The sequence below is a fragment of the Nomia melanderi genome, chromosome 2 (genome assembly GCF_051020985.1).
Source record: "Nomia melanderi isolate GNS246 chromosome 2, iyNomMela1, whole genome shotgun sequence".
Lineage (NCBI taxonomy): Eukaryota > Metazoa > Arthropoda > Insecta > Hymenoptera > Halictidae > Nomia > Nomia melanderi.
The window spans coordinates 29,257,401-29,282,067 of record NC_135000.1 but is presented as its reverse complement, the minus strand read 5'-3'; the positions used below and the strand labels follow the sequence as shown (position 1 = coordinate 29,282,067).

Here is a 24,667-nt window from a genome sequence, read left to right as displayed (position 1 = left end):
CTATCTATTTAAAATAGATTACATAACATATTTGAGTTTTTCTATGTATATTGATATGAGTTGACCTCAGTGAAAATTGCCATCATTCAGTTTTCTGAAAATTATCCAGTACACAATGTTAACCCTTTGCACTCGATTTTTCACTAGAAATATTTTAACACTTTCTAATTAGATAAAGACATTTCGTGAAACTAACTCGAAGGGAAATTCTAGGTACATCAAGGAACAAAGTAATTTCATTTTAATACTTTTTAAATTCACCAGTTATACGAGGTATAACATTAACCCTTTGCACTCGAGAATATTTTTCCCAATAAATATTCATTACTTTCTGATGAAATGTCAGTGATATTTCTTGCAATTAACATAAAGAAATACCTTGCATAAATTAAATAACAGAACTATTTTATTTCAATGTTCCATGTGTTCGTGCATTATATAAAATTTAATATTGAATTTTTAATTTTACAATTTTCTTCGGTCAAATCAAATGGCGACTGAAAGGCGCCTCTCGAGTGCAAACGGTTAAATATTAAATTTTAGTTTTGTATAAAATCTGATGGTATATCACCTCTCGAGTGCAAAGGGTTAAATATCAAATTTTAGTTTTCTATGAAATCAGGTGGTATATCACCTCTCGAGTGCAAAGGGTTAACAATCACTCATGGAATCATACTTAAATCACGTCGATCGAATGTAGAATCAGTAATCGAAGGTGCAACGGATCCCGTCACCGTCGACGCAGCCTAACGGCCGCGACGTCGGCGGCACGTGCGGTTTGGTTAACGACTAGAGGGGCGCAGGCCCCGAAAACAGGAGGCCTATTAATAGAAAGCAAGCAATCAGGGGCAAACGAACCTTCAATCTTCCGGCCTCGAGTTTGATCAGGCAGTAATCCGTCTTGCCGGCGGCCAACAGCAGCATGGCGTCCGCGAGGTGGGTTCGGAACCGGAAGCTGATATCGGTCGCGCCCTTCGCTTCTTGCACGGGCAGATGAATGTAGCTCGCCCCGTAGAACGACACTGCAATAAATTTGAAAAATTTATTGTTCCTTCCTTCCTTCCTTCCTTCCTTCCTTCCTTCCTTTTTGCTCTCTTTCTCTCTTCGTACGCACACACACACATATATATATATATATATATATATATATATATACAGATTCCCTCGTTTTGTCTCTCTGCAGGACCATCGACGCGTGAAATACCGGCCCTTCCCTTTGAAACGTCAATGTCGCTCGCGCGGCAGGGACGTTTCCACTTTTAGCCCTTTAAGTGTCGAATTCAATCGAGGGGATCGTTTGTAAAACGCTTCATTCTTTTTACTAGTGTAATGGGAACTAGTAATTACGTGTAGACGCATCGACATGTCAATCAATGGCGCGTGACGTGTGTCTTTGATGGTCGCGAGTACTTTGAATCTTCGAGATTTCAACCCTTGCCGATTCATTCGTCGTCGATCATTCTGAATCTTAATGAAACCTCGAGTAGCTTCTGGTAAAAGTCAATAATCTACAATATTCTATTAACCTTAAATTAATACTAGAAAAAATAGAAAAAATAGATTATTTTCAGTTTCTTTGGATATTCATTATAGTACTGAAATGAAACTATTCATTTTCAAAATCATTTCGAATATTCAATGCTTCGAAGATATCAATAATTGCTAAGCAAAAAAATCGAAACATTTTGACTGGTACGGTAGTTCCAGTGTTAATAACCTATTTGAATGTCCTAGTACCGTATCAAAACACTGAACTATATTAAACGAACGTGAAATAATCACGTTTATCTAATACATCACTAACAGAAGATGTAATCGTTGAATTATAATTCACCTACTAATCTATAATACACGTCTAATCTAAGCAAGCATTGCTGCAATTATCGTCAATAACATGCCACGGATGCCTATAGTTCGTAACAATGCACCGAAACCAAATGTTCCAAGTTTTACGTGCCACGGGAACTTCGGTTATATTTTGTTTATGAACTGTATCGATTTTTTCAATAGAATAATAAGTTATAATAATAATAATAATGATAATACTCAAGTTTCTGGTCATTTTTAGATATTTTCATATTGTTTCTTTGTTTTCACTGCTTCGTAACGTACACCGCTATCCATGACCATATATCCATTAACCCTCTGCACTCCAAGGCGCCTCTAAGTCAAATGATTTGATACAGCAAAACTACAAACTTCGACATTTAATATTACACTTTGTATAATATCAATGTACGAAATATCGAAAGAAAATAATTTTCCTCAACGCATATGAGATTTCCTAATTCAATCTTAATGTCACCGGTATCTCATTAGAAAATACTGAATATCTCCAGTGAAAAACTGGAGTGCAAAGGGTTGAAAATATTCTCTCACAAACATTGTACACGTGGTACACGTGGAACGTGTTAGCTCGTTACCCGTCCAGCAACGCGTTAAGTACAGAATAATCATCCAAAGTCCCGAAGCATCGATAAATCACGTTACAGTGGGAGACGCCAGACGGCACGCGGAAAGAAACAAGGTATTCCGCGTCGCGGCGGCTAGGTAAAGAACATCTCGAGATGAATTTCGGCGCTGTTCCGTGTAACAGGGCCGCGGCTTTTGATAAACGAGCCGCGTTAACCGCAAAGGACGAGAGCCCAGCCATCCGGAAACGAATTTCACGTGTCTCTATAACATCCAGCCGCTGCCAAGGGGTTAGGGGGGTCGGGGGGTTGGAAACCGGAGGACCTCGCCTCCTTATTTACGAGAGGATCCTCGACTCGCGGGACCATTTTTCCGCGATTCCCGGCGTTTCTAATGAAGGAGCCGCTTATTATTTACCGCACAATGACGGCCGCCCGCTTTCGAATCGTCCGCTTCCACCCCCGTCAGCCGTCGAACATTCATTCCCGCCGGTTGTTAACGTTTCGCAGTGCGCGCATTGTCGCACGGAAACTTTCCACCTTTGTAATTTACAATACCCGGGCTCCGCGGAATATCGACCGTGTCCCGAAACGAAACGGGACGAAAAAAAAGCATCGCCGCCGGAGAGTGAGGCCGCGCGAGGGGTGGAGGACGGAGAATCCCGTAAAAAAAAAATCAGACCGGAGGGAACGGCGCGCGACGCCGTCGATTCCGGATGGAAATCAAATTTTGGTCTTTCGCGATTCGTCCGTTTTAATGCTTTTGTCTATGGTCTTGTAATGTTTGGGTTTGTTATGGTTTTTCTTGCTGGAGAGTTGGGAGTCGGATTGCTATGTTTGATTTTGCTTGATTTTTGGTCGGATGGCAATCTTTTTGAAGGAACGAGCGGTTGGACAGTTTGAAATTCGGCTGTGGATATTATGAGTTTTTGAAGCTTTCGTTGAGTTACAGTTCAGTTTGCTGAATGAAATTCTAACCCTTTGCACTCGAGACGAAATTCTTTAACACTAGAACTACCGTAACAGTCGAAATGACTGGTTTCGATCTTTTTGTTTGGAAATTATTGATATCTTCGAAGCATTGAATATTCGAAATGGTTTTGAAAATAAATAGTTTCGGTACTATAATGAGTGCCTGAAGAAACTGGAAATAATCTATTGTTACAGTTTTTATAGGAATTGTATATTAATTGTATTAAATGCTCGGTAGTTCTAGTGTTGAGCCTTGCGAGATAATTATGTGATATAGCGAAATAAAATTCAATATTCGATGTCATGTATTATATATTTTAATTAGATATGAAGTATTGAAATAATTCTGTCCACTGTTTCGTGTGTCATTTCTATTTGATAGAATCAATAGTTAAATAGTTTCATTAGAAAATAATAAATATATGAAGCGAAAGTTCGAGTGCAAACGGTTAATAGTTAATAATTGCAAAAAGGAGGAATCAGAAATAGGTCATTTTGACCTGTTTGGCAGTTCTATTGTTAAGTTTGAGTGGTTTACGTGTAAGGGGTATTGGAAGGGATTTGATGTTTGTTTGAAGTAGTATAGCGGCGTTACGGCGGGCGAGACGAGTTGGTGCCGCAGTTCGATCGATGTCACGGCGATCGTTACGAGATCGCGCGATATTTTCCATTAGCGTACCTCGCCGCTGCGACTGGAGGAGAGGTAATAAAGATGGAATAAATTAGAATGAAATGGGAGAGGAGCGAGGGTAAGAGTGAAGAATCGTGGTGGAAGAAGACAATTGAATTTAAGAAAATATGGTGATTCCTATATGACTGATCTCCATAGATTTCCGTGGAATTTGAAAGTTCAACACCGCACGGTCTGCACGCGAGAGGAACGAATGTTTAAACCATCTGAAGTATAATGCTTCTTATTTTTATTCACCGTTTTCGAATATAAACAAAATATTACTCCTCCATTGTCAATCGTTAACTCTTAGAAGAGAGCCAAAGATCTGTTTTCATGAAAAAAAGAAAAAAGAGAAATGAATTTTAAGCTCCTATATTACTGCAATAAGACGTAAATAATATCACAATAACACAACAATATTACAATAATAAAATAATTAGAGATTATAATTCAAAGGAAAACAAAGTACCTAAGAATCATTAACTCTTAGAAGAGAGCCAGACAAAAATCTGTGTTCATGAAAAAAAGAAAAAACAGAAATAAGTTTTAAGCTCCTATATTATTGTAATAAGACATAAATAATATCACAATAACACAACAATATTACAATAACAAAATAATCAGATATTATAATTCAAAGGAAAGCAAAGAACCTAAGAAAAAAAGTGCTACACCTATTATAGTAAGCTCCTAATCACCTTATAACAGTAACATTCCTAAAACTCATTTCTCCAAAAATGTACGACCATTATAAAAAAAGCGAAAGTTCATTTCTATAAAAATACTACACCACGGAAAAGATCTCACTCAAAAACCGATTTCCACGTCCGGCTCTCCTTAGAGCGAACGCAGACAAAGAACACAAGACTCGATTAAATCCAATAAACGATCGACGGCAAAGTAATTCAGTGAAGCGCATCAGCGAAAGTGGTCGTAGGTTAAATCCGGAGCAGCCGGGAGTTGCAGTTCAATCGATATCCCGTCGATCGTTACGAAATCGCGCAATATTTCCCATTAGCGGACGCCGTACCCCATCGTCGGCGTCTGGAAGAGATACCGAGGACGGCGCGGAGGACCGGAGGAGGGGAGGGCAAGACAGAAAAAGTGGAGGAGGGTGGAAAAAAGAATCGGGGTAGAAGAAGGCGATTGAAAAGCCCGGCGAGACCGATGAATGAGCGACTTCAACTCCTTCAAACGAGCGTTGAAGAAGAGATCTCGCATCTAACCGTACCGAGAAATCGGGACAGTGCCCTCCTCTCCTCTCTCCTCCCCCCGCCCCGCCCCTCCCCTGGCCCGGTCGTAAGGAGTTTATTTCCCAGCGGCGTGTAAATGATCTAAGAAAGCGTGTTCGAGTACGTGGAATAACCGCACGGGTCATTAGGCACGGAGAATCCTCTTTTTCTCCGGCGCGGGTAGCATTCTTCGCTCGCCGCGCGCGCGGCATATCGTTCCCGCCCGGCTGAAACATTAAGCCCACCCCCTAACTTCCCGACGCGAGTCGATCCATTGTTCCGATTCGTCCCGCCGATGGATCGGTCTCATCGACACCCGGCACACGTACCGGCGAAAAGTTAAGTTTCGAGTTAAGCCGTCAGAACGGAGGGGAACGCTCCACCTAGCTGGAACTGGAGGCCACTGATTCTTGGCGCGGCTGGCTCCTGGCTTCTTGGACGCCAGGGCTGTCTGTCTTCTTAGGAGGTAGAGCTTTCTGGCATCTTAGAAGCTCACTCTTGCTGCTTTCTTAGAGACTGGTTTTTTTTTATCTATTTAGAGGGTTTCCTTTTGCTTTTTTGGAGGATAGATCTTTGCGATTTATTAATGGGTAATTCGTTGTATCTTCTTAGGGGATAGATTTTTCTGTCTTCTTAGGGCGTAGCTCTTTCTGTCATCTTAGAAGCTAACTCTTGCTGTTTTCTTAGAGACTAGTTCCTTCTATCTTTTTACAGGCTAGATCTTTGCGACTTATTAATGGGTAATTCGTTGTATCTTCTTAGGGGATAGGTTTTTCTGTTTTCTTAGAGGGTAGCTCTGTCTGTCCTCTTAGAAGCTAACTTTTGCTGTTTTCTCAGAGACTAGTTCCTTCTATCTTTTTAGAAGGTTTTCTTTTGCTTTTTTAGAGGCTAGATCTTTGCGACTTCTTAATGGCTAATTCGTTCTATCTTAGGGGATAGGTTTTTCTGTTTTCTTAGAGGGTAGCTCTTTCTGTCCTCTTAGAAGCTAACTTTTGCTGTTTTCTCAGAGACTAGTTCCTTCTATCTTTTTAGAAGGTTTTCTTTTGCTTTTTTAGAGGCTAGATCTTTGTGACCTCTTAATGCCTAATTCGTTCCATATTCTTAGGGGATAGGTTTTCCTGTTTTCTTAGAGACTAGTTCCTTCTATCTTTTTAGAGGGTGGTTTTTCTGCTTTTTTGGAGGCTCGATCTTTGTGACTTCCTAATGCCTAATTCGTTCCATATTCTTAGGGGATAGGTTTTCCTGTTTTCTTAGAGGGTAGCTCTGTCTGTCTTCTTAGAGGATAGATTTTCCTGATTTTTTGGCTACCTCCTTCTACCTTCTTAAAGGCTGGCTTCTACTTTCTTAGAGTCTATTTCCTGCAGACCTCTTAAAGGCTAACTCTTTCTACTTTTTCAGAGACTATCTTTGTCTATCTTCTTAGAAGACAGGTTCTCTTGTTTCCTCAGAGGCCAGCACTTCCCGTCCTAAAGGGTTCCTATGTTTCCTTCTGTTCGGGCGGACTTGGTACCTTGTGATTAGTTTTCACGGTGTAGTCATACTTTTTCCCAACTTTCGCAATTCCCCGGTGGGGAACGTTTGACCAACGGCAACTGGAAGCGGGCGTACAGTGAGTTTGACGAGCGGTTATATCGTGGATCGGGGAACTAGTTTTTGCGATTGCTCCTCCGGCACTGCGATTATGTGAACTAGTACCGTGATTTTCGGGTAAGTAAGTTCTCAGATAAGTTATATAGCTCGTGTAGTAAACAATGGAACAAGTTTTCGAGGATACGAAGCTCTATTACCTCGTAAAAAGAATAACTCGACATTAGAATTATTAAGAAATTCCAGTGATTCGTTTATAATTGCTTACGAGGTCTTGAACAAAACTCCTACATCTATGCAAATGAACCTTTCAACAATTCCTCACGAAAGCACCTTGACCCTCTATGGGCCGAATTTTGTTTCGTGATTATAACAAAATTTATGCAGTATGAAATTAATACCAACATATGAACATAAATTAATGTATTTAATAGTTTCAATAATTTTATTGAAACGAATATATTTTGTAACTTTCAAGTTACAATGACGCCGAACGTGAACGCCTGTGTGTACGAAAGTTCAAGTTGATTAACCCCATAAACGCACAGTTTCCTTGAAAAAAGCCGGCCAAAAAAAATCAATTTTGATATACTGCGCCTTTGTTCCATGGAAAAAGGCTATATTTTATTCTCGAATAAATAAGTGTTATAGCTTACAATCCCATGTAAATGATAAATATCAATAAAAAGATTTTTTTCTTTGCTTTCACATTATTTTCACAGTTTGGCCTGTTTAGCGCGCTCGGATTAGCTCGAGCGTGCAAGTTAAGGGGTTGATTATTTAACGTCGTTCGTCATTTTGCGATGAAAAATTGAATAAGCCACTTTAAGCCGGTATCGATGTGTGACTTCAAAGTCACACCAGTCTATAGAGGGTTAACTTCAATAGTCGCAAGATAAACATTCTACAACCATTTCAATCTATCTGTTGATTCTAGTTAAACTCACGTTTAAAACTGCCGCTCGACTTAGTAACGTTCACCGTGAAACCATAAATATCGAGAAGTTAATTAACCTATTCGCGTAGCGAAGGAACAAAAGATAGAAAAATCGAACGCGACCACATACGCGGCGATACAATCAAATATTCCAATTAAAATTTGCATGCGTTCGGGAACCGAACTCGCGAACTCAATTATATAAGCGGCGCGTTTTCCATCGGTCTCCGGGCGAATTAGCGGAGCCGGGGCCACATTAGTATTGGCTTTCCCCCGGCGATATATTTTCCAGCGTGACAGGCCTCTCCTTATCGCTCGTCCTCGTGCTCGAGGACACACTTTAAGAATCGGCGAAGTCGTCGGGCCGCGACGGCGAACTTCGCCATTACGTTTTCACGGACAGTTAGTAAATCGGGACGTCTGACGTAGGCAGCAGGATCGTTAAGGAGGCCGCCGATCGGCGCGCGGGGGGCGGGCGGCCGACGCTTCAACCGTTTCGGTGACCTATTATCTCGGTAATTAGCGGCCAATGAACACTTCCGATAGCGGATTTTCTCCGTGGTAATTGGATAAGGACCGCGACACCGTTATTTCTAGGCCAGCACGGGCATCGACCAACTCGCGGAAATAATGAACCGCGAGACGAAACACGAAAATCTCGATCGAACCGTCTACGTGTAGATATAATGTTGTTTTCTTTGAAATGATGTCGAATTGTGGATCTTGTTTTTTGACTGTTGATATGTAAGAATTCTCGATGGGTTGGAACAAAATTTTCAGTTGGAAAGATCGTTCGGTTGGAACTAGGAATTTAGAAATTGTTGGAACAGGGAAATTCTTAATTGGTTGAGACGAGAAGATTCTTGATTGGTTGGGGGTGAGAATTTCTAATTAGTCGAGATGCAAAGATTCCCAGATTGTTGTAATCTAAAAATCGCCAATTGGTGGAAACAGAAATTCTTAATTGATTGAAAGAAAATGCTCGAATTGTAATCTAAAATTTCCCAATTGTTGGGAATACAAAAACTCTTAATTGGCTGATATCTAAGAATTCTCGATTGGTTGAAACAACAAAATTTTCAGTTGGGAACGCAAGGATTGTTCAGTTGAAGCTAGGAATTCACAAATTCTTGGAACGTGAAAATTCCTAATTGGTTGAGACGCGAAGATTCTCGATTGATTAAAAGTAAGAATTCCTAATTAGTCGAGATGCAGAGATTCCCAAATTGTAATCTAAAAATCGCCAATTGGAAACAGAAATTCTTAATTGATTGAAACAAAATGAATTCCTAATTGGTTGAGATGCAAAGATTCTCATTGGTTGGAAGTAAGAATTTCTAATTAGTCGAGATGCAGAGATCCCAAATTGTAATCTAAAATTTCCCAATTGTTAGAAACACAAAAATTCTTAATTGCTTAAAATCAAAAATTTCCAATTGGTTGAAGCTAAAAGTGTCCAATTAGTTAGAATCCAAAGTTCCCAATCAGTTGAAACGTAAAAATTCCCAAATCGTAGAAATCCAAAAATTGCCGAATTGCTCGAAACTAAAAATTCCGAGTCGGTTCGAACGCGAAGATGTCCAATTAAATGAAAAGAGGAAGCCGCAGTGTAAAGTGTTAATTTTCTAGCCAAACTTGCGCAGTAGGAGTGATGGGAACTCGAGTTAACGGGTTAATGGGGGCCAAGACAATGGGCTCCAAGGCAACGGTCCCAATTAGTACTACCGGCAAATCAGGATAATCGGGAATCACTGTAGCACCCTGGTTCTCCCAAAATCCCTCGACCCCCACTCTTACAGAATTAGCCGTTCTAAACACGAACTGAAGATCAATAGGATCGAACCTTTGTCCGAAGTCAGCGTAAACATTGATCAAACACAGGAAAGTTCACTCTTAACCGGCGATAACCGGTTAACGTTCCGGTTCAATTTCATTTCTCAATACTCCTTCGTCCCTGTCTTCGTTCAACGAGCAGTTCGTGTTTCATCAAACCTTTTCATACCGTAGTGTTTCATTTCACAGTCTCTACAACATCAATTAAACGCGTCTCGAAATTCCCACGAATGCTCGCGTTTAATTGATACACGGTTAACCCATCGCGAACGAAGATTCTTTGAAGTATATAAAACCTTCGGCAGATGAAGCTAAATTATATATCAATTGCTCGAATAATAGGAAGAGAAAATTACTTAAAACTAATTAACCCTTCACGCTCGAGAGGTGACTCTCAATCATCACTACGTTTCTTATAGCAATTATCGTCTTATATATTATGCTCTATATAATGCATCGATATATGAAATCAAATAAAATATCTTTGTTTCTTAACGTATCTACATTCTCTCGCTTGTTAGCTTTAAAGAGTGTCGTTTAGCCCTTTGCACTCGAAAACTTTTCTGACGAGATACAGGTCATATTTGAAACTATTGTAAAGATAATTCATAGATAAATTAAGCAGGGGTGATTCATCTAAATACTTCGCGTAGCAATGCAAACTTTAATTCGAAATATTAAATATCCAACTTCATAGTTTTTGTATCGAATCATGTGCTCGATACTCACCTCTCGAGTGCAAAGGGTTAATATCTCGTTTAAATATTGCCGACTTCCATTGAAGAACTTTCGAGTGCAAAGGGTCAAATCATTTGTTAGCGACTTTGTCCCCGAAATCCGAACATTTCATCTCGCCTAAACGTCGACGTTCGTCCGGAGAGGGTTGAAAGGTTAACTTCGAACTGTCCTTGCTGAAATGAACTGTACGAGTTATCTCGGCGACACTGACACCGTGTCAGGGCCGTTTCATCTTCCAGCGATCGAAGCATCCCGCAGCGTTCCACGGTTCGCTGGCCGAAACGCGTTTACTCTCGACGGGGGTCGCGCGTCGACCCGCACGTACGCAAATATTACAATTTCCATTGCTAATACTGATCGAGCTGCCCCCAGCGCTTCACGCGAACGGGGTGAATCGGGGCTGCGTCCTCTGCAGGATGATCTATCGGGGCTATTTCTTGTTGACACGCCATAATGAGGTCGTCCCATAAATAACATCGTTTCTTATCTCACTCTGTCCAGTAGTTTTTAACCGGTTAACTGTGGAATTTAGTTTGAAAAATCACTCATTGCGCGCGCAGGCAAATCAAACAATGAAGTGTTCACTCGTTAAATGCAGGCCGAAAAAATAAATAATCCATCGTTGAAAAGGTTCGCCCCATTGAGAGCTTTAAGATGACGTGTATACTCGTCACACACAGTTAACTGGTTATAGACATTATCAAAATAGTTCGTTACGTGGATAATAATTCTATTAATACTAGAAATACTTGTTAAAACGAGTTAATCTCATTCCGGAAATTATTATTTCAAAAGCATTTGATGTTGTAACTGATATCTTCAAATTTTTAATGTAAATCGCAAGAGGACAGTAGGTTAAAGATGAACCTAGTAAAATGATTTACTATTTGTATAACAAGTATATAAACTATACAGATTTCTAACAGAAACAGTAATGTTCCACTTAAACTCAACACAACTCAAGGACATTCACGTCTGTTAACCCTTTGCACTCGAAAGTTTTTCAATGGAAATATTCGACATTCTCTGACGAGATATAGCCGATAGTTTGAAACTAATTTAACGATAATTCATAGATAAATTAAGCAACGAAGGAGTTTCATTTCAATATTTCACGTAGCAGTGCAAAGTTCCATTTGAAATGTTAACCCTTTGAACTCTGTAGGCTCCAACATTGCATCAGTTATAATATTAAATATTTGATTTTCTGTTATTATTAGATTTTCATTAAAAGATCGAAGGTATGTTACAGCATTTTTCATTTTCACTAGAGATACCATAAAAATTGCAGTTGCTGATAGATTACAAAACAATCTCGAGTGCTAAGGGTTAAATATTCAACTTGATAGTTTCATTATATCGAATCAAGTGGTAACTAAGAGTCACCTCTCGAGTGCAAAGGGTTAAGTTCACGGAACGCGTCATGCATATTGAATTTTATAAATATTTGCTAAACGTTCATATCAAGTTTAATCAATAAATTGCAGAAATATATTATATATTATATATTAATGCATTAATAATTGCATTATATATTAATAATTAATTGCAGAAATATATTATATATTAATGCATTAATAATTGCACTATACATTAATAATTAATTGCAGAAATATATTATATATATAATTCTCTTTTCAGATTCCTAACCTCCACATTCGAAACGGAGGAATATCAAGTTCACCGTGAAAGTCACGCGGAAGGAATAAATTCCACGGGCGATCTTGACAAACGCGGTCTCATTGCCGGTCAATCAGCCCGGAAATGCCAGGTATGTCCGGAATGGCGCAACACCGGGTCGAATGCGGTCGCAAAACGTCTCGCGGTTTAGCAGTCCCCGATGAGCACGGTCTCTAAATCAACCCCGAGGCAATTATCCACGAGCCGGGAAGGGAGGGGGCGGTGGGGGGGATGGGATTTTTTTCCCGAAACAATTCGAGCCTCGAGTTATCGGAACCCCATCGAACCGAACATTTCGAATTACCCACGGAATTTCCGCTCGCCACTTTGATAACTTCAGCAAACTACATTCCCGCGATCAATTCTCCGTAATTGGGAGCCGGTCCAGCGAGGAAGACGACGCGGCCATTAAGTGATATTCAAACGATACCGGTCCGGGACGATTCAATGAACCGCGTCAGCAGGTGCGATCGAGAGCAGCGCTCTTTTCTCTGCTTGTCAGATACGATCGTTAGAAGGCAATTCGTAATTTAATCCCTCGGCGTACTATTCACTTTCGTTACTAAGCTCGTGTAATATTTTACTATCGACAGTTTGTAAGAAATACAACAATTTTCCATTCTACTTCAGGAAATTTCATTTGAAGATGGTACATTGATAATAGAATAGTTGTTTGCTTTGATCCGTGGGTAATGAACGACGTTGATTCTTGTTAGATTTGTTTAGAAATCATCACGAGACTTACTTGTTATTGTACGGCGAGAGGTTAAGAGTGACAACGTTCTGAGAGTGAGGTTGAAAAAGATCATCCAACATTGTCCAATAACATAATATCCTTCCAAACTAATCAATGAGGAACCATATAGAAATCACTAATCAATCTTATCTCAATATTCCACGTCCAAAAAGTGATAGTTTGGATAGCGATAAATGTATCAATGGAATTTTTCGTATTTTCTGTTGTGTTTGTCTTCGTTGGAAGATGACGACATCAGGAATTGATAATTTTCAGTTGTCTGGTATGTTTAGTGTTAAGTAATCTATAAATTTTAATTGAACCCCCTCAAACTCTGTTTTTATCGATTTAACCTTTAGAGTGACAACGTCGCTGTGAGCGAGGTTGAGAATTTTTTTTATTTTTGATGGGGATATAGTAGATAGTTATATAACGATGCGAAGGAAAGTTTTTAACTGAAGATTTAACAAGAATTATAAGTGAAAGTGACAGTGTTTTGTCTTCATTAACGTCGTTAGCGTCTCGCTGTCAAAGTGAACGGAAAATTCCTTTGCGCGCGTGCCAATGATCGATAGTAAAATAGTTTGAGAGCAACTATGCGAGGAGCATTCGAGTGTCGTTTCAATTTCACTTCATTGAAATTCCAATGGAATTCCAAAGCTACACTCAAGGTCATTAACAATGTACACCTTCATTCTTTTCTTCATTACTCTAGTATCTAAAATTAACCCCTTGCAAGTTTTCCACCAGAATCATCCAACATTGTTCAATAACATACAATAATCTTCCAAACTAACCAATTCGAAACTATACAAATCACTAATCAATCTTATCTGAATATTCCGCGTATTAACCAATCAAAACTTAACTTCAAACATAAATCAATCCTAATAATTCTAATGTGTCAAATCATGCACTTCAAAGATTCTCACCAGAATCATCCAACACCATCCAATAACGTACAATATTCTTCCAAACCAACCAATTCGAAACTACACAAATCACTAATGAAACTTATCTCAATATTCCACGTATTACCTAAACAAAACTTAACGTCAAACATACATCGACCCTAATAATTCTAACCTGTCAAATCATGCACTCCAAAGTTTTCCACTAGAATCATCCAGCATTGTTCAATAACATACAATACTCTTCCAAACCAACCACTTCGAAACTCCACGAATCACCAACGAAACCTGCTTCAACATTCCCGCTGACACACAAACCTCATTATCACCGCGCACCAAGCTTCCTAATTTCCGCGTCGAACCAAGTTCTCTGCAAAGGGTTAATACCACAGAAGAATAACGAGGAAATTCCCAGGAAATCCAGCAGCATCCATACAAAGTGGAAAGAAAAATCCGCGAGGATCGAAAGAAACCGAGAATTGGGTAACGTCCCCGGAGGGTGAAGAAGTTGCCGGTGACCTCTGCGAGCGGCGGCGGCGGCGTCGCGCCGGTCGCAGGGCGGAAAAATGCAGAAGAGAAAGTTCGAAACAATTGCCCCGGTTTCAGTCATGGGGGCGGCAAGTAAGCGGCGTTTTCCCCCGAACCTCCCTCGTTTCCGTCGGCTGCAGCTCGCCGTTAGGTAAAACAACCCCCGCGGCCCGTCGTCTTTGTTGCGCGACTCGTAAACCCTTAACCACTGCGCCGGCTTCCGCGATTTACTACTAACCAACGCGGAAACACGCGTAGTTACATGCGACCTCACTCGTCGCGCGAGCGATCCTGTTACGGCGTTACATCATCTTACTAAATTCCGCGCCCCTCCCGCGCCGCGCGCCCCTTTATTGCGTCTACCCTCCGTGATTCTATTAAACTCGCCATCCCGCCCCGCTCGCCCCTGTCGTCCCCGGCGTATCGCGGTTCGCTAACTATCGTCGCGGTGTTTTCTGGAGTTCGTTCCTTTAAAGAGGAGCTCCGCCAAAAGGACCAACGAGCATTAAGCCCCGCTTCTCTTTATTTCCCCATGAAAACATTCCCTCTTTGAATACGTTTTTGTAACGTTCCCTCAACATCCGCGGTCATTAGCAGCGTTTAGCTCCCCGTTGAATTACGCGGCGGCGGCAATTGAGCCTGTACGAATTATGAGAGGTTTATCGGGATTTATTAGCATTCATCGGGGTTCACCGGCATTCATTGTCAGCGAATTTTTGAGGATTCCTTTGATAATGACCGACGGAGGATCTGTTCAGCGATTCCGCGGACAAACGCGTGTTTTTGATTGATGCTGTTCGCTGTATTGTTAATGTAGCGTCGGCTTTGTTCGTTGCGAAAGCGTTCATGTTATTTTGAAACAGAGGTACCGCAGTTTGTGGAACTCTGTTAACTCGTTGAATAACATCGGGTCATCTATGACCCCCAGCTAAATCGATTCGCTGTAATTCATTTAAACGGTGATTGTTATTGTAGAATTAGATTACTGTAGAACGTTTCTGTATTATAAATAATATATAATAATATGTCAGTGACATTCAACAAGACAAACGCGATAGCAATAACGTAGCGCAATTCGATAATATCATATCTTCCTCGTTTCGTGTATTTTGCTCCGTGAAATCGCCCGGCGTTCGACGTGTTAAGCAATAACGAATTTGTCCAGGATTTCATCTAGATTGATTGGCGATAAAAAGTTTGGAAAATGCGATACCGGCTCAAAGAATCTTCCCCGAGGATATCGATGGATATAATGGCGTCCACCGTGTTACAGTCACTCCGAGCCATACTTCCTGTCATCGAATCCGAAAGCGTGCGTCCCCTTTGAAACGCGGCCTACGGGTGGGAGGTAATAAAAGCAGCGAGGAGACGGAGATTTAAATTGAAATTAAATTGGAAACGTCGCAACATTCTTCCCGTTTTTCATCCGACTCCGCATACATTCTGCTTTATATGTCTTCCTTCTGTTCCGCGGCTTTTATTTCTCTCGCGGCAACGTTAAATTATTCTGAATTTTATTCGCGCGCGCGACCGTGACCCCGGCGCACCGTTTCGCCTCATTTACCGGCTAATTAGCTTCTTCGCCGCTGTTGATCCCCCGTTTGCCAAGGTCGCCGCGCCGCGAACGCAAGATCCACCGTCTAATCGTTCCTAATTAAATTCGATTCACCGTTGACCACCGACGAACGAAATACTCGGAAATCCTAGAAACCTCTGCTTAATAAGTTAATAAAACTTTTATCCTTCAAGGATTAATATATAAAATAATTTTTATCAAAACTTAAATTTTTATATCATATATATCAAAATGATTTTATTCGACTAACCATAAATATATTGGAATATTATATTTTATTTTTGCTATATGATCAGGAATACTAGGATCATCGATAAGAATAATTATTCGAATAGAATTGAGAATTCCAGGATCATGAATTAATAATGATCAATTATATAATACTATTGTTACAGCTCATGCATTTTTAATAATTTTTTTATAGTAATACCATTTATAGTTGAAGGATTTGGAAATTGCGTCTAAACGCGTCTATCGTTTATAATTCGAACGTTTCTCGAAATACTTTCATCCACTCCAACGAAACGTCAGTTTTCATCTCTTACTACCCCTCGATAATTCACGCAATCATTTTACGTAAATACCTTTATTATTCAATATCCACCATTCAATGGTCGCGTTTTATTTTCAGTAAATCCATCGCCGCATATTTTATTACTCATTATTCTTCAAACTTCCATCGTCCGCTGTTCCATTAATTTTTATCGTTCGCTTCTCTGTCAGCTGTTATTCCCTGAATTTTTATCGATCGCTATACCGTTAGTTTTTATTACACATCATTCCTTCGACTTCCATCATTCCCTCTTCTATTAATTTCTATTACTCGCCGTTCCTTTCGGTTATCGTTCATTATTCCCGTTCATTTTTATCGCTCCCGCCGTTCCGTCGGTTTTCTATCGCTATTCTTTTACTTGTTACCGTTCATTATTCTCCTAGTTCGCATTGTTCCCCGGTTCAATCGCGCCGCGATAATTCCGCCTCGCGCGATAAACCCGAGCATTATCGCGTATCATCAAACACAGGGAAAACTCTTTCGGAGTTTTTCCGCGCGTCGCTCGATCCCGTTCCGCGAGACACCTGTAGGACGGATTTTCCGGGGCGGCGGCCGCGCACAAGCGACAGATCGGCCGGACGAACGGGAAAATTGGACCGGTCGATACGGCCGGCCCGGTGTTTCCCGTTTCCCGATCCGAAACACCGGCTCGGATTAACCCCTCGCGGTGCAATATCGCGTCCGGCTCGTGAAAAAGAGCTCGCGCGGGGGCCGGCGAATGTAAATGTCGCGCTCCGCTCCCTCGAGTTCAAGTTAAATATTATTTTTCTGCTGTCAAGCGGCGAGCTTTAACGCGCCCGCCGTCTAATCGGTTCTCGTCGAGTTATTCAAACGATCGGAGCGATTTTCCACGGGAATAGGAAATTGAGCAGCCAGGATTTCTGGCAGAAATTGCTTCGCGAATCTTCTTGCGCCTCGCAGATCCAAGTTTTTCGATCGGAAATTAACCCTTTGCTCGACAATATTTTTAATTCGTTACTTTCTGACTGAATATTAACGATATTTTTCGCAAGTAACGTAATTGATTATCTGATATAGATTGAGAGAGAACTATTTTACTTCGATGTTTTGTGTTGATACGTTACACGAGGTTTAATATTGAATTGGAAATTTTATGAGTTTGCAAGTGCAAAGGGTTAATTTTTGAATCTAAAATCAGGAGAGATGGTACTGTCGATGTTCTCTGATTTCTATGAGGTTAACGAATATTGTGGAAGTTGATGTTTTAAGTGACCTTTAGTTATTATTCTTTTGAATTAGAGGAATTGTAAAGAATATAGCAACAGATGTTTCTCATTGCTGCTGGTATTCGGTACGGTTAACGCGTCAAGCAAGAAACCCTGACCGTGTTTCCGTAGAGCTATTCTGTGGCAAAGAAAAGCAGGAACAATGATTAATCACGGACCGTTACATTGCGTTACACTGTTACCAGCTGAGTCACGTTATTAAACATTCTCATTGGACATCGGTTATCTTGAGCGTTAGATTCTATTCAGGTAGTTCGAAATTATCGGTTATCTTGTGCGTTACGATTCTATTCAGGTAGTTCAAAATTATCGGTCATCGTCATAATTTCGTAGGTGCATTTGTTACAACTGTATATCATTAATAATGCACTAGTAAAAGTATTCTGTTTTTTCTACGTCTACCTTTAGTATAAACCATACAAACTTCTAACAAGAACAATATTGTTCCACTTAAACTCAACACAACTCAACGACATTTGTTTGTCAAACCATGTTACAAATCTTCGTCTCGATGACACGATAGTGTAAGACAGGAGGTCAACGATGAACCGATCGCAGCAAAATGATTTACCATCTGTATAACAAATATATAAACCACACAAACTCCTAACAAAAACAGTGATGTTCCACTTATACTCAACACAACTCAATGACATTTGTTTCTCAAACCATATTACAAATTACCCGATATTGTAAGACAGGAGGTCAACGACGAACCGATCCCAGCAAAATGATTTACCATCTGTATAACAAATATATAAACCACACAAACTCCTAACAAAAACACTAATGTTCCACTTATACTCAACACAACTCAACGACATTCACGTTTCTCAAATCATATTACAAACCTTCGCCTCGATGACACGATATTATAAGACAGGCGGTTAACGACGAGCCGCTCTCAACGAAACAATTTACAAAACAGAAGGTCAAAGGCCACGATATAAATTCCCGCGGTCGGTTACGTTGATCGACGTCCGAAAATTCGCGAAATCGCGGGACAAGCGGGAATCACTGCTCTCCCCGCGAGCAGTTGAACTCCGTCGGACCGTCCGTCCGTCCGTCCGTCCGTCGAGCCGACGTCGGGTCCGCGTTTAATTAACACAATCTGGCCGGTACGCGCCTCTTTCCGCTGGAAAACCCCGTCGACCCGGCAGTAAAAGGTTTCCTTCTCTGTTTCTCCGTCTCTCGCTATCAGCCTCTATTTTTTTCTTCTTTCGCGAACGGCCCATCCCCTTCCGTCCACCCTTAATTCCAGTTCCATTTCGTCCTCCTCCCTTGTTTCTTTTTAGCTCCGACTTCCCTCTCTGCCTCTTCCTTCGGCTCTGTCTCTTCCTGGTTTTCTTTGCCTCTTTTTATTCCGCCTCCTCTTTCTCTATTTTTAGTTCTGTCTCTGTTTCTCCCGTTTCCAGGTCTGCCTCTCTTTTCTTCCTTATTTTACTTCCATCTTCTCCCTCTCTCACTCTCTTTATTTCTTCCTTTTGCAGTTTGCCTCTTTCACTTTGTTTCTATAACTCTATTCCTCTAGCCCTGGCTTCCCTTCTCGTTTATTTCTGTTCTGTACTTGACTCTGTCGTTTTCGCTCTAATTTCAGTTGTCTCTTACTCTCTTCGACTCTGTCTCTTTCTTCTCTATTTCAGTTCTATCGCATCCGTTCTCTCTATTAACCCTTTGCGGACGAAGATCGTTGGAAGTATACAAAACCTTCTGCAGATTCTACTAAATTAACCCTTTGCACTCCGCAGGCGCCTCTCAATCGCCAATTGATTTGACACAGCAAAATTATAGAGTTTGACATTTAATATCAACTCGACATGTAAAATATTAAAATTTGAACAGCCTCTTTCTTTAATTTACGTGCGATTTCTCGTTGAGTCAGTTTGAAAGAATGTCGTTGGTATTCGATTAAAAAATGTTGACTATTTCTAATGAAAAACTTCTGGAGTGCAAAGGGTTAAACTTTGTCTCTCCCCTGTTGTCTTCAAAACATTGTCTCTAAATTTCTGTCTTCACTTTCGTCTCTAGTCTCCTCCATTCGCTTCTTGCTTCTAATTTCTCATTTTTCTCCCCTCTTCACTTCTCTCTCTCTTTCTCCTCTCTGTGCCTGTGCGTCTCCCTCCCCCAAAATATGCGGCAAACGCAGCACTAATTCGTCCGCGAAAGGATGGATTAGAGAAATGGAACGCGAGATAAAGGGGGAAATTGATTATGCTCTCGTTGCCGCCGCCGCCGCAGCGGCCATCCCCTATTTCCATCGTGGTATTTCGACGTTCGTCTGGATAGCACTCGACGTTTCGAGCATCGAGGGGTACACGCCGGTTCGACAGGGGTTCGAGAACCGAATTCGCTGATAGGACGCGGGACAAGGGATCGCTCGCGGTATCAAGGACGGTTTATGCGGAATCGGTACCTATTAGGGCTTCCTAATAACCTCTATTTTGTTCTAGTTATTAGTACGATAATAACAACGACTAATTCAATCACAAACCATTGACACAATTACGATTACAATCGTTCTTCAGGAATTTTGATTCTTAACCCTTTGCACTCGAGAGGTGACTCTCAGCCACTTGGTTTGCCACAGTAACACTACAAAGTCTGATATTTCACGTTGAACTTGGTATAATGTACTAATAAATAAAAAATAAACTAGCTTCGTTGCTCAATGTATTTGTGATTTCCCTTTGAGTTAGTTCCAAAGAATATCGTCTTTGTGTTATGAAAAAATGTTAAATATTTCTGAGAAACTTCCGAGTGCAAAGGGTTAATTATTCCAGCCATTCGATGCTTCTATCCGTTGTAATTATTCCTAATTAATCTACAGTATACCTTTACTACGAATTAATACAACGACGCGTATAAAAACAAATATAAATCGATGCTCAAAGTGGTGCTGCGTTAGGTAAATTTTTGAAGAAAATGATATTTGTTCGATACACATTGGAGAATTTCATCGATAATGGGTTGGTCGTGTAAAAGCACATACCGATGTTGCTCTCGCGATTATTTCCCTTGTGCGTGTACATAAATTAATATAAAAAGAGATCCGCGATTTTCACGGTTCACAGTAACCACCGTGGTAACAAGTATTTGCCGGATAAACACGAGCTTCGAAACCGATCCAGATTACACTTTGCCCGAAGTTCCCAAAGTTAACAAGCGTACCGTGAATTTTCCACGTTTATCAACATTTTCGTTTTATTCCGGCCCCCACCCCCCCCCCGGCGAAATGTTTAACCGCGGAATTATATTTTTCTTTGACCCGAATCTCCGCGGATCGATCAGCGAAAATCAATATTTACGCGGGGCAAAAAAGCGCAACCGTTCGCCGGTCGGCGAATCCGCGCGAAACGCGCTTTTCGAGCCGGGCACGGACCGGTTAATTGTAACATTAATATTTCCCGAATTAAATCGAGTCACTGTTGACATCCAATTAAGAGAAAAGCTTATCCGCAACCGGATCGTAGTGCGTGTAAACACTCGGTGTTTAATTAATCTGTACATTTCCATAACAAACAATCGGAACGCACGATCAAAGCCGAAAGTTTGCGCTCCTCGTGGAATTGACTCGAAACGTTAGCGGGCAGGGTTAAAAGAATCGAGTTAAACCGCGGTCAATTGGGATCCTGATAGTCATCGCTATCGAATCGCGTCGAATCGACGTCGATTCGCACTGGAACTATCGAGAAATTACAGAAATTTAGTCATAATTCCTTACTAGAATTTGTAGAGCAAGCTTCTTAGGAATTGTAGCTTTCGTTGTTGTGCAAGTATAATTTATTTATTTTTCAAATTCTCGTGGAGGGGTCTTCGGTATTTTGTCATTTGGGAAGGTTCAAAGTATCATGGGTACTTTGAAGATTGTATGATTTGAAAGTATTGAAAGTATTGAAAGTATTGAAAGTATTGTAAATATCTAAGTATTCGAAGTATCTAACGTTTTGAAAGTGTTCGAAGTATTCAAGGTATCGAAAGTACTACAAGTATTCAAAGTATTAAAAGTACCAAAAGTACTAAAAGTATCCAAAGTATTAAAGAAACGTCCTAACCTTAAAGTATCTAAAGTACCACAAGCCGCCAAACTGTCCAAAGTATTTAAAAAAACCGTCCAAACTCGTCGAAACCTGTTAAAAGCACCCTGAAAGTACAATATTTCCGTACCGTCGGTAATCGTGAAATGAAAATTCTGAAATGGTTGGTTTTGTCCGGCAGTTCCGTTGTTAATTAATCCGCGGAACGATGTATCGATGGCCGAACCCGTCCCTCATTCCCCGTCGATCTAATATTCCGTATTTCCCGCGATTTCATCGAGCGCCGCACTCGTCGCTTCACCTTTCCCGCGATTCGAACGAGATCGTGGATATCCAGTCTGCGGTTTTATTTTCATTTCTTTTCGCCGTCTGGTTTTTCATCGGCGTTCAAGGGAAACTCGTCCGACTGGCGTATACGTACGGCGCATACTTACACCGGCTTTATAAATTGCCGTGCGTGTCCCGTTTACCGTTACGCGGCGGATCGTTAAATCCCGCGGTATCGGTACAGATAGGTGAAACGGAAAGACGACATTGTGAAGAATAAATGGCGCGCAGGATCGCGTGGCTGTGCATCGTCGCAATTATGGATGATCGAGGGCATCTGGATGCGTCCTGGCTCACTCGCTATATCTTTCTCTCTATTTCCCTCTCTATTTCCCTCTCTCCGTCTCTTTTTCGTTTTCTCGCGCACTTCATCCCCTATCTGTACAGGTTGTATTGGAATAACGTGTGCAAGTGGGCGCAGAGGGATTTCTCGGGGGAAAATATGAGGAATATGGAGAGTATTGCCTTGGAGACTTTGGAAAGTCGAAATTTGGTGAATGGAAGTTTGAATGTTGCGTGAGAAAGGGGAGGAAGTTGATGGAAATTTCAAAGTTTCAGAGTTTCAGAGTTTGAGAATGTGGAAATATGAAGAATGTGGAGAGTACTGTCTCCGAGACTCTGGAAAGTTGAAATTTGGTGAATGGGAATTTGAATGTTGTATGAGAAAGGGGAGGAAGTTGATGGAAATTTCAAAGTTTGAGAGTTTGAGGGCTTGAGAGTTTGAAAATGTGAAGATATGAAGAATATAGAGAGTATTGCCTTAGAGACTTTGGAAAGTTGAAATTTGGTGAATGGGAATTTGAATGTTGTGTGAGAAAGGGTTACAAGTTGATGGAAATTTCAAAGTTTACAGTTTGAGAGTTTGAGAGTTTTAAAATTTGAAAATATGAGGAACATGGAGAGTATTGTCTCGGAGACTTTGGAAAATTGAAATTTGGTGAATGGGAATTTGAATGTTGCGTGAGAAGGGGTTGGAAGTTGATGGAAATTTGAGAGTTTGAGAGTTTGAAAATTTGAAAGTATGAAAAATATGGAGAGTACTACCTCCGAGACTTTGGAAAGCTGAAACGTGATGAATTGGAAATTTCAAAGTTTGAGAGTTTGAAAGTTCGGGAGTTCCAGAGTCTCGGAATTCGAAAATTTGTAAAGATGAAAATGAAAAATTCTCCGCGTTCCTGTAGAATTGGAATTTTCCGTAAAACGAAGCTCCATTTTGCGCTGCCGCTCGCTATTTCAGTTCACCCCGTATACGGCCTCGCTCGCGGGGATTTCACGACGAATGCGACCGCGTCTCGTATTACTACATTAATCCTTTCCGGTCCAATTTATTTCGGTTGTCCGACGTCGATCGGCCAGAAGTTGATTTTGCAATTAACCTCCCTCTCGATATTTACTGGTCTAGTTGTTCGAATACTCTTGAAAATACCGTCGCCCATTCGTTGATTGATACGAATCTAATTAAAACAGTAAAAGATCAGCACGTAGTTTTCGTTCTTTCTACCAATTAAGCAATTGATATATAATTTAGCTTCGTATATTTCGAAGAATCTTCGTCATCAAAGGCTTAATCTACCTCCATTCCCAAAAAAAGTCGCGCCACTTACAATTTCAAAGACTAAGTCATGGACAAACGATCGAATTACTCAACAGCAAGAAATCGGCACGCCGTTTTTTTTTTCTATCAATTAACTAATTGATACATAATTTAGTTTCGTATGTTTCAAAGAATCTTCGTCATCAAAGGCTTAATCTACCTCCATTTCCGAAAAAAACGTCGCAACACTTACGATTTCAAAGTCTAAGTCATAGACAAACGATCGAATTAGTCGAACAGCAAGAAATCGGCACGCCGTTTTTTTCTATCAATTAAATAACTGATACATAATTCAGCTTCGTATGTTTCAAAGAATCTTCGTCATCAAAGGCTTAATCTACCTCCATTCCCGAAAAAAACGTAATGCCGCTTACGATTTCAAAGACTAAGTCATGGAAAAATGATCGAATTAGTCGAACAGCAAGAAATCGGCACGCCGTTTTTTTCTATCAATTAAATAACTGATACATAATTTAGCTTCATATCTTGAAGGTTTCTATGTTTCGAAGAATCTTCGTCCGCAAAGGATTAATCTACCTCCATTCCCGAAAACAACGTCGCACCATTTACAATTTCGAAGACTAGGTCATAGACAAACGATCGAATTACTCGAACAGCAAGAAATCGGCACGCCGCTTTTTTTTTATCAATTAAGCAATTGCTCCATAATTCAGCTTCATACGTTGAAGGTTCCGTACGTTTCGAAGAATCCTCGTCATCAAAGGTTTAATCTACCTCCATCCCCGAAAAAAACGTAACGCCGCTAACAAGCTTGCCCGCAAATGGTCTTCGATTAATCACTGAACGAAATGAAAATGTTGTCCCGGCCGTTGGAACCGCGAAATCAAGCCGAGCCGCGCAGCGAGCTCTCTCCCTGCCGAGGTAATTTAGTTTCCCCTCGGAAATTCATTATTTCAGCCGCGCTTGAAAAGTCCCCGTTACTTGTCCCGCGACCGTCTGGGCCCGCGAAAGAGCATCCGTGGTTTCCTTCGCCCGTCCGTCCGTCCGCTTTTTTTTCCGTTCGCTTTTCCGCGGCGCGGCGCGGCGCGATGCGGCGCCGAGCGATTACCACGGCCGCTGACGAACGGCGTCGCGCGC

At 40.9% G+C, this 24,667-nt stretch overlaps 1 protein-coding gene across 1 annotated transcript in view; it reads right to left on the bottom strand.

Annotated features, from left to right (window-relative positions):
- kon (chondroitin sulfate proteoglycan 4-like protein) overlaps nt 1–24,667 on the bottom strand; it is a 133,089-nt gene that overhangs the window by 68,506 nt on the left and 39,916 nt on the right. The window contains exon 3 of the mRNA XM_076365014.1: nt 859–1,022. Coding sequence (XP_076221129.1) covers nt 859–1,022 — 164 coding nt within the window. The remainder of the gene's footprint in view (nt 1–858; nt 1,023–24,667) is intronic.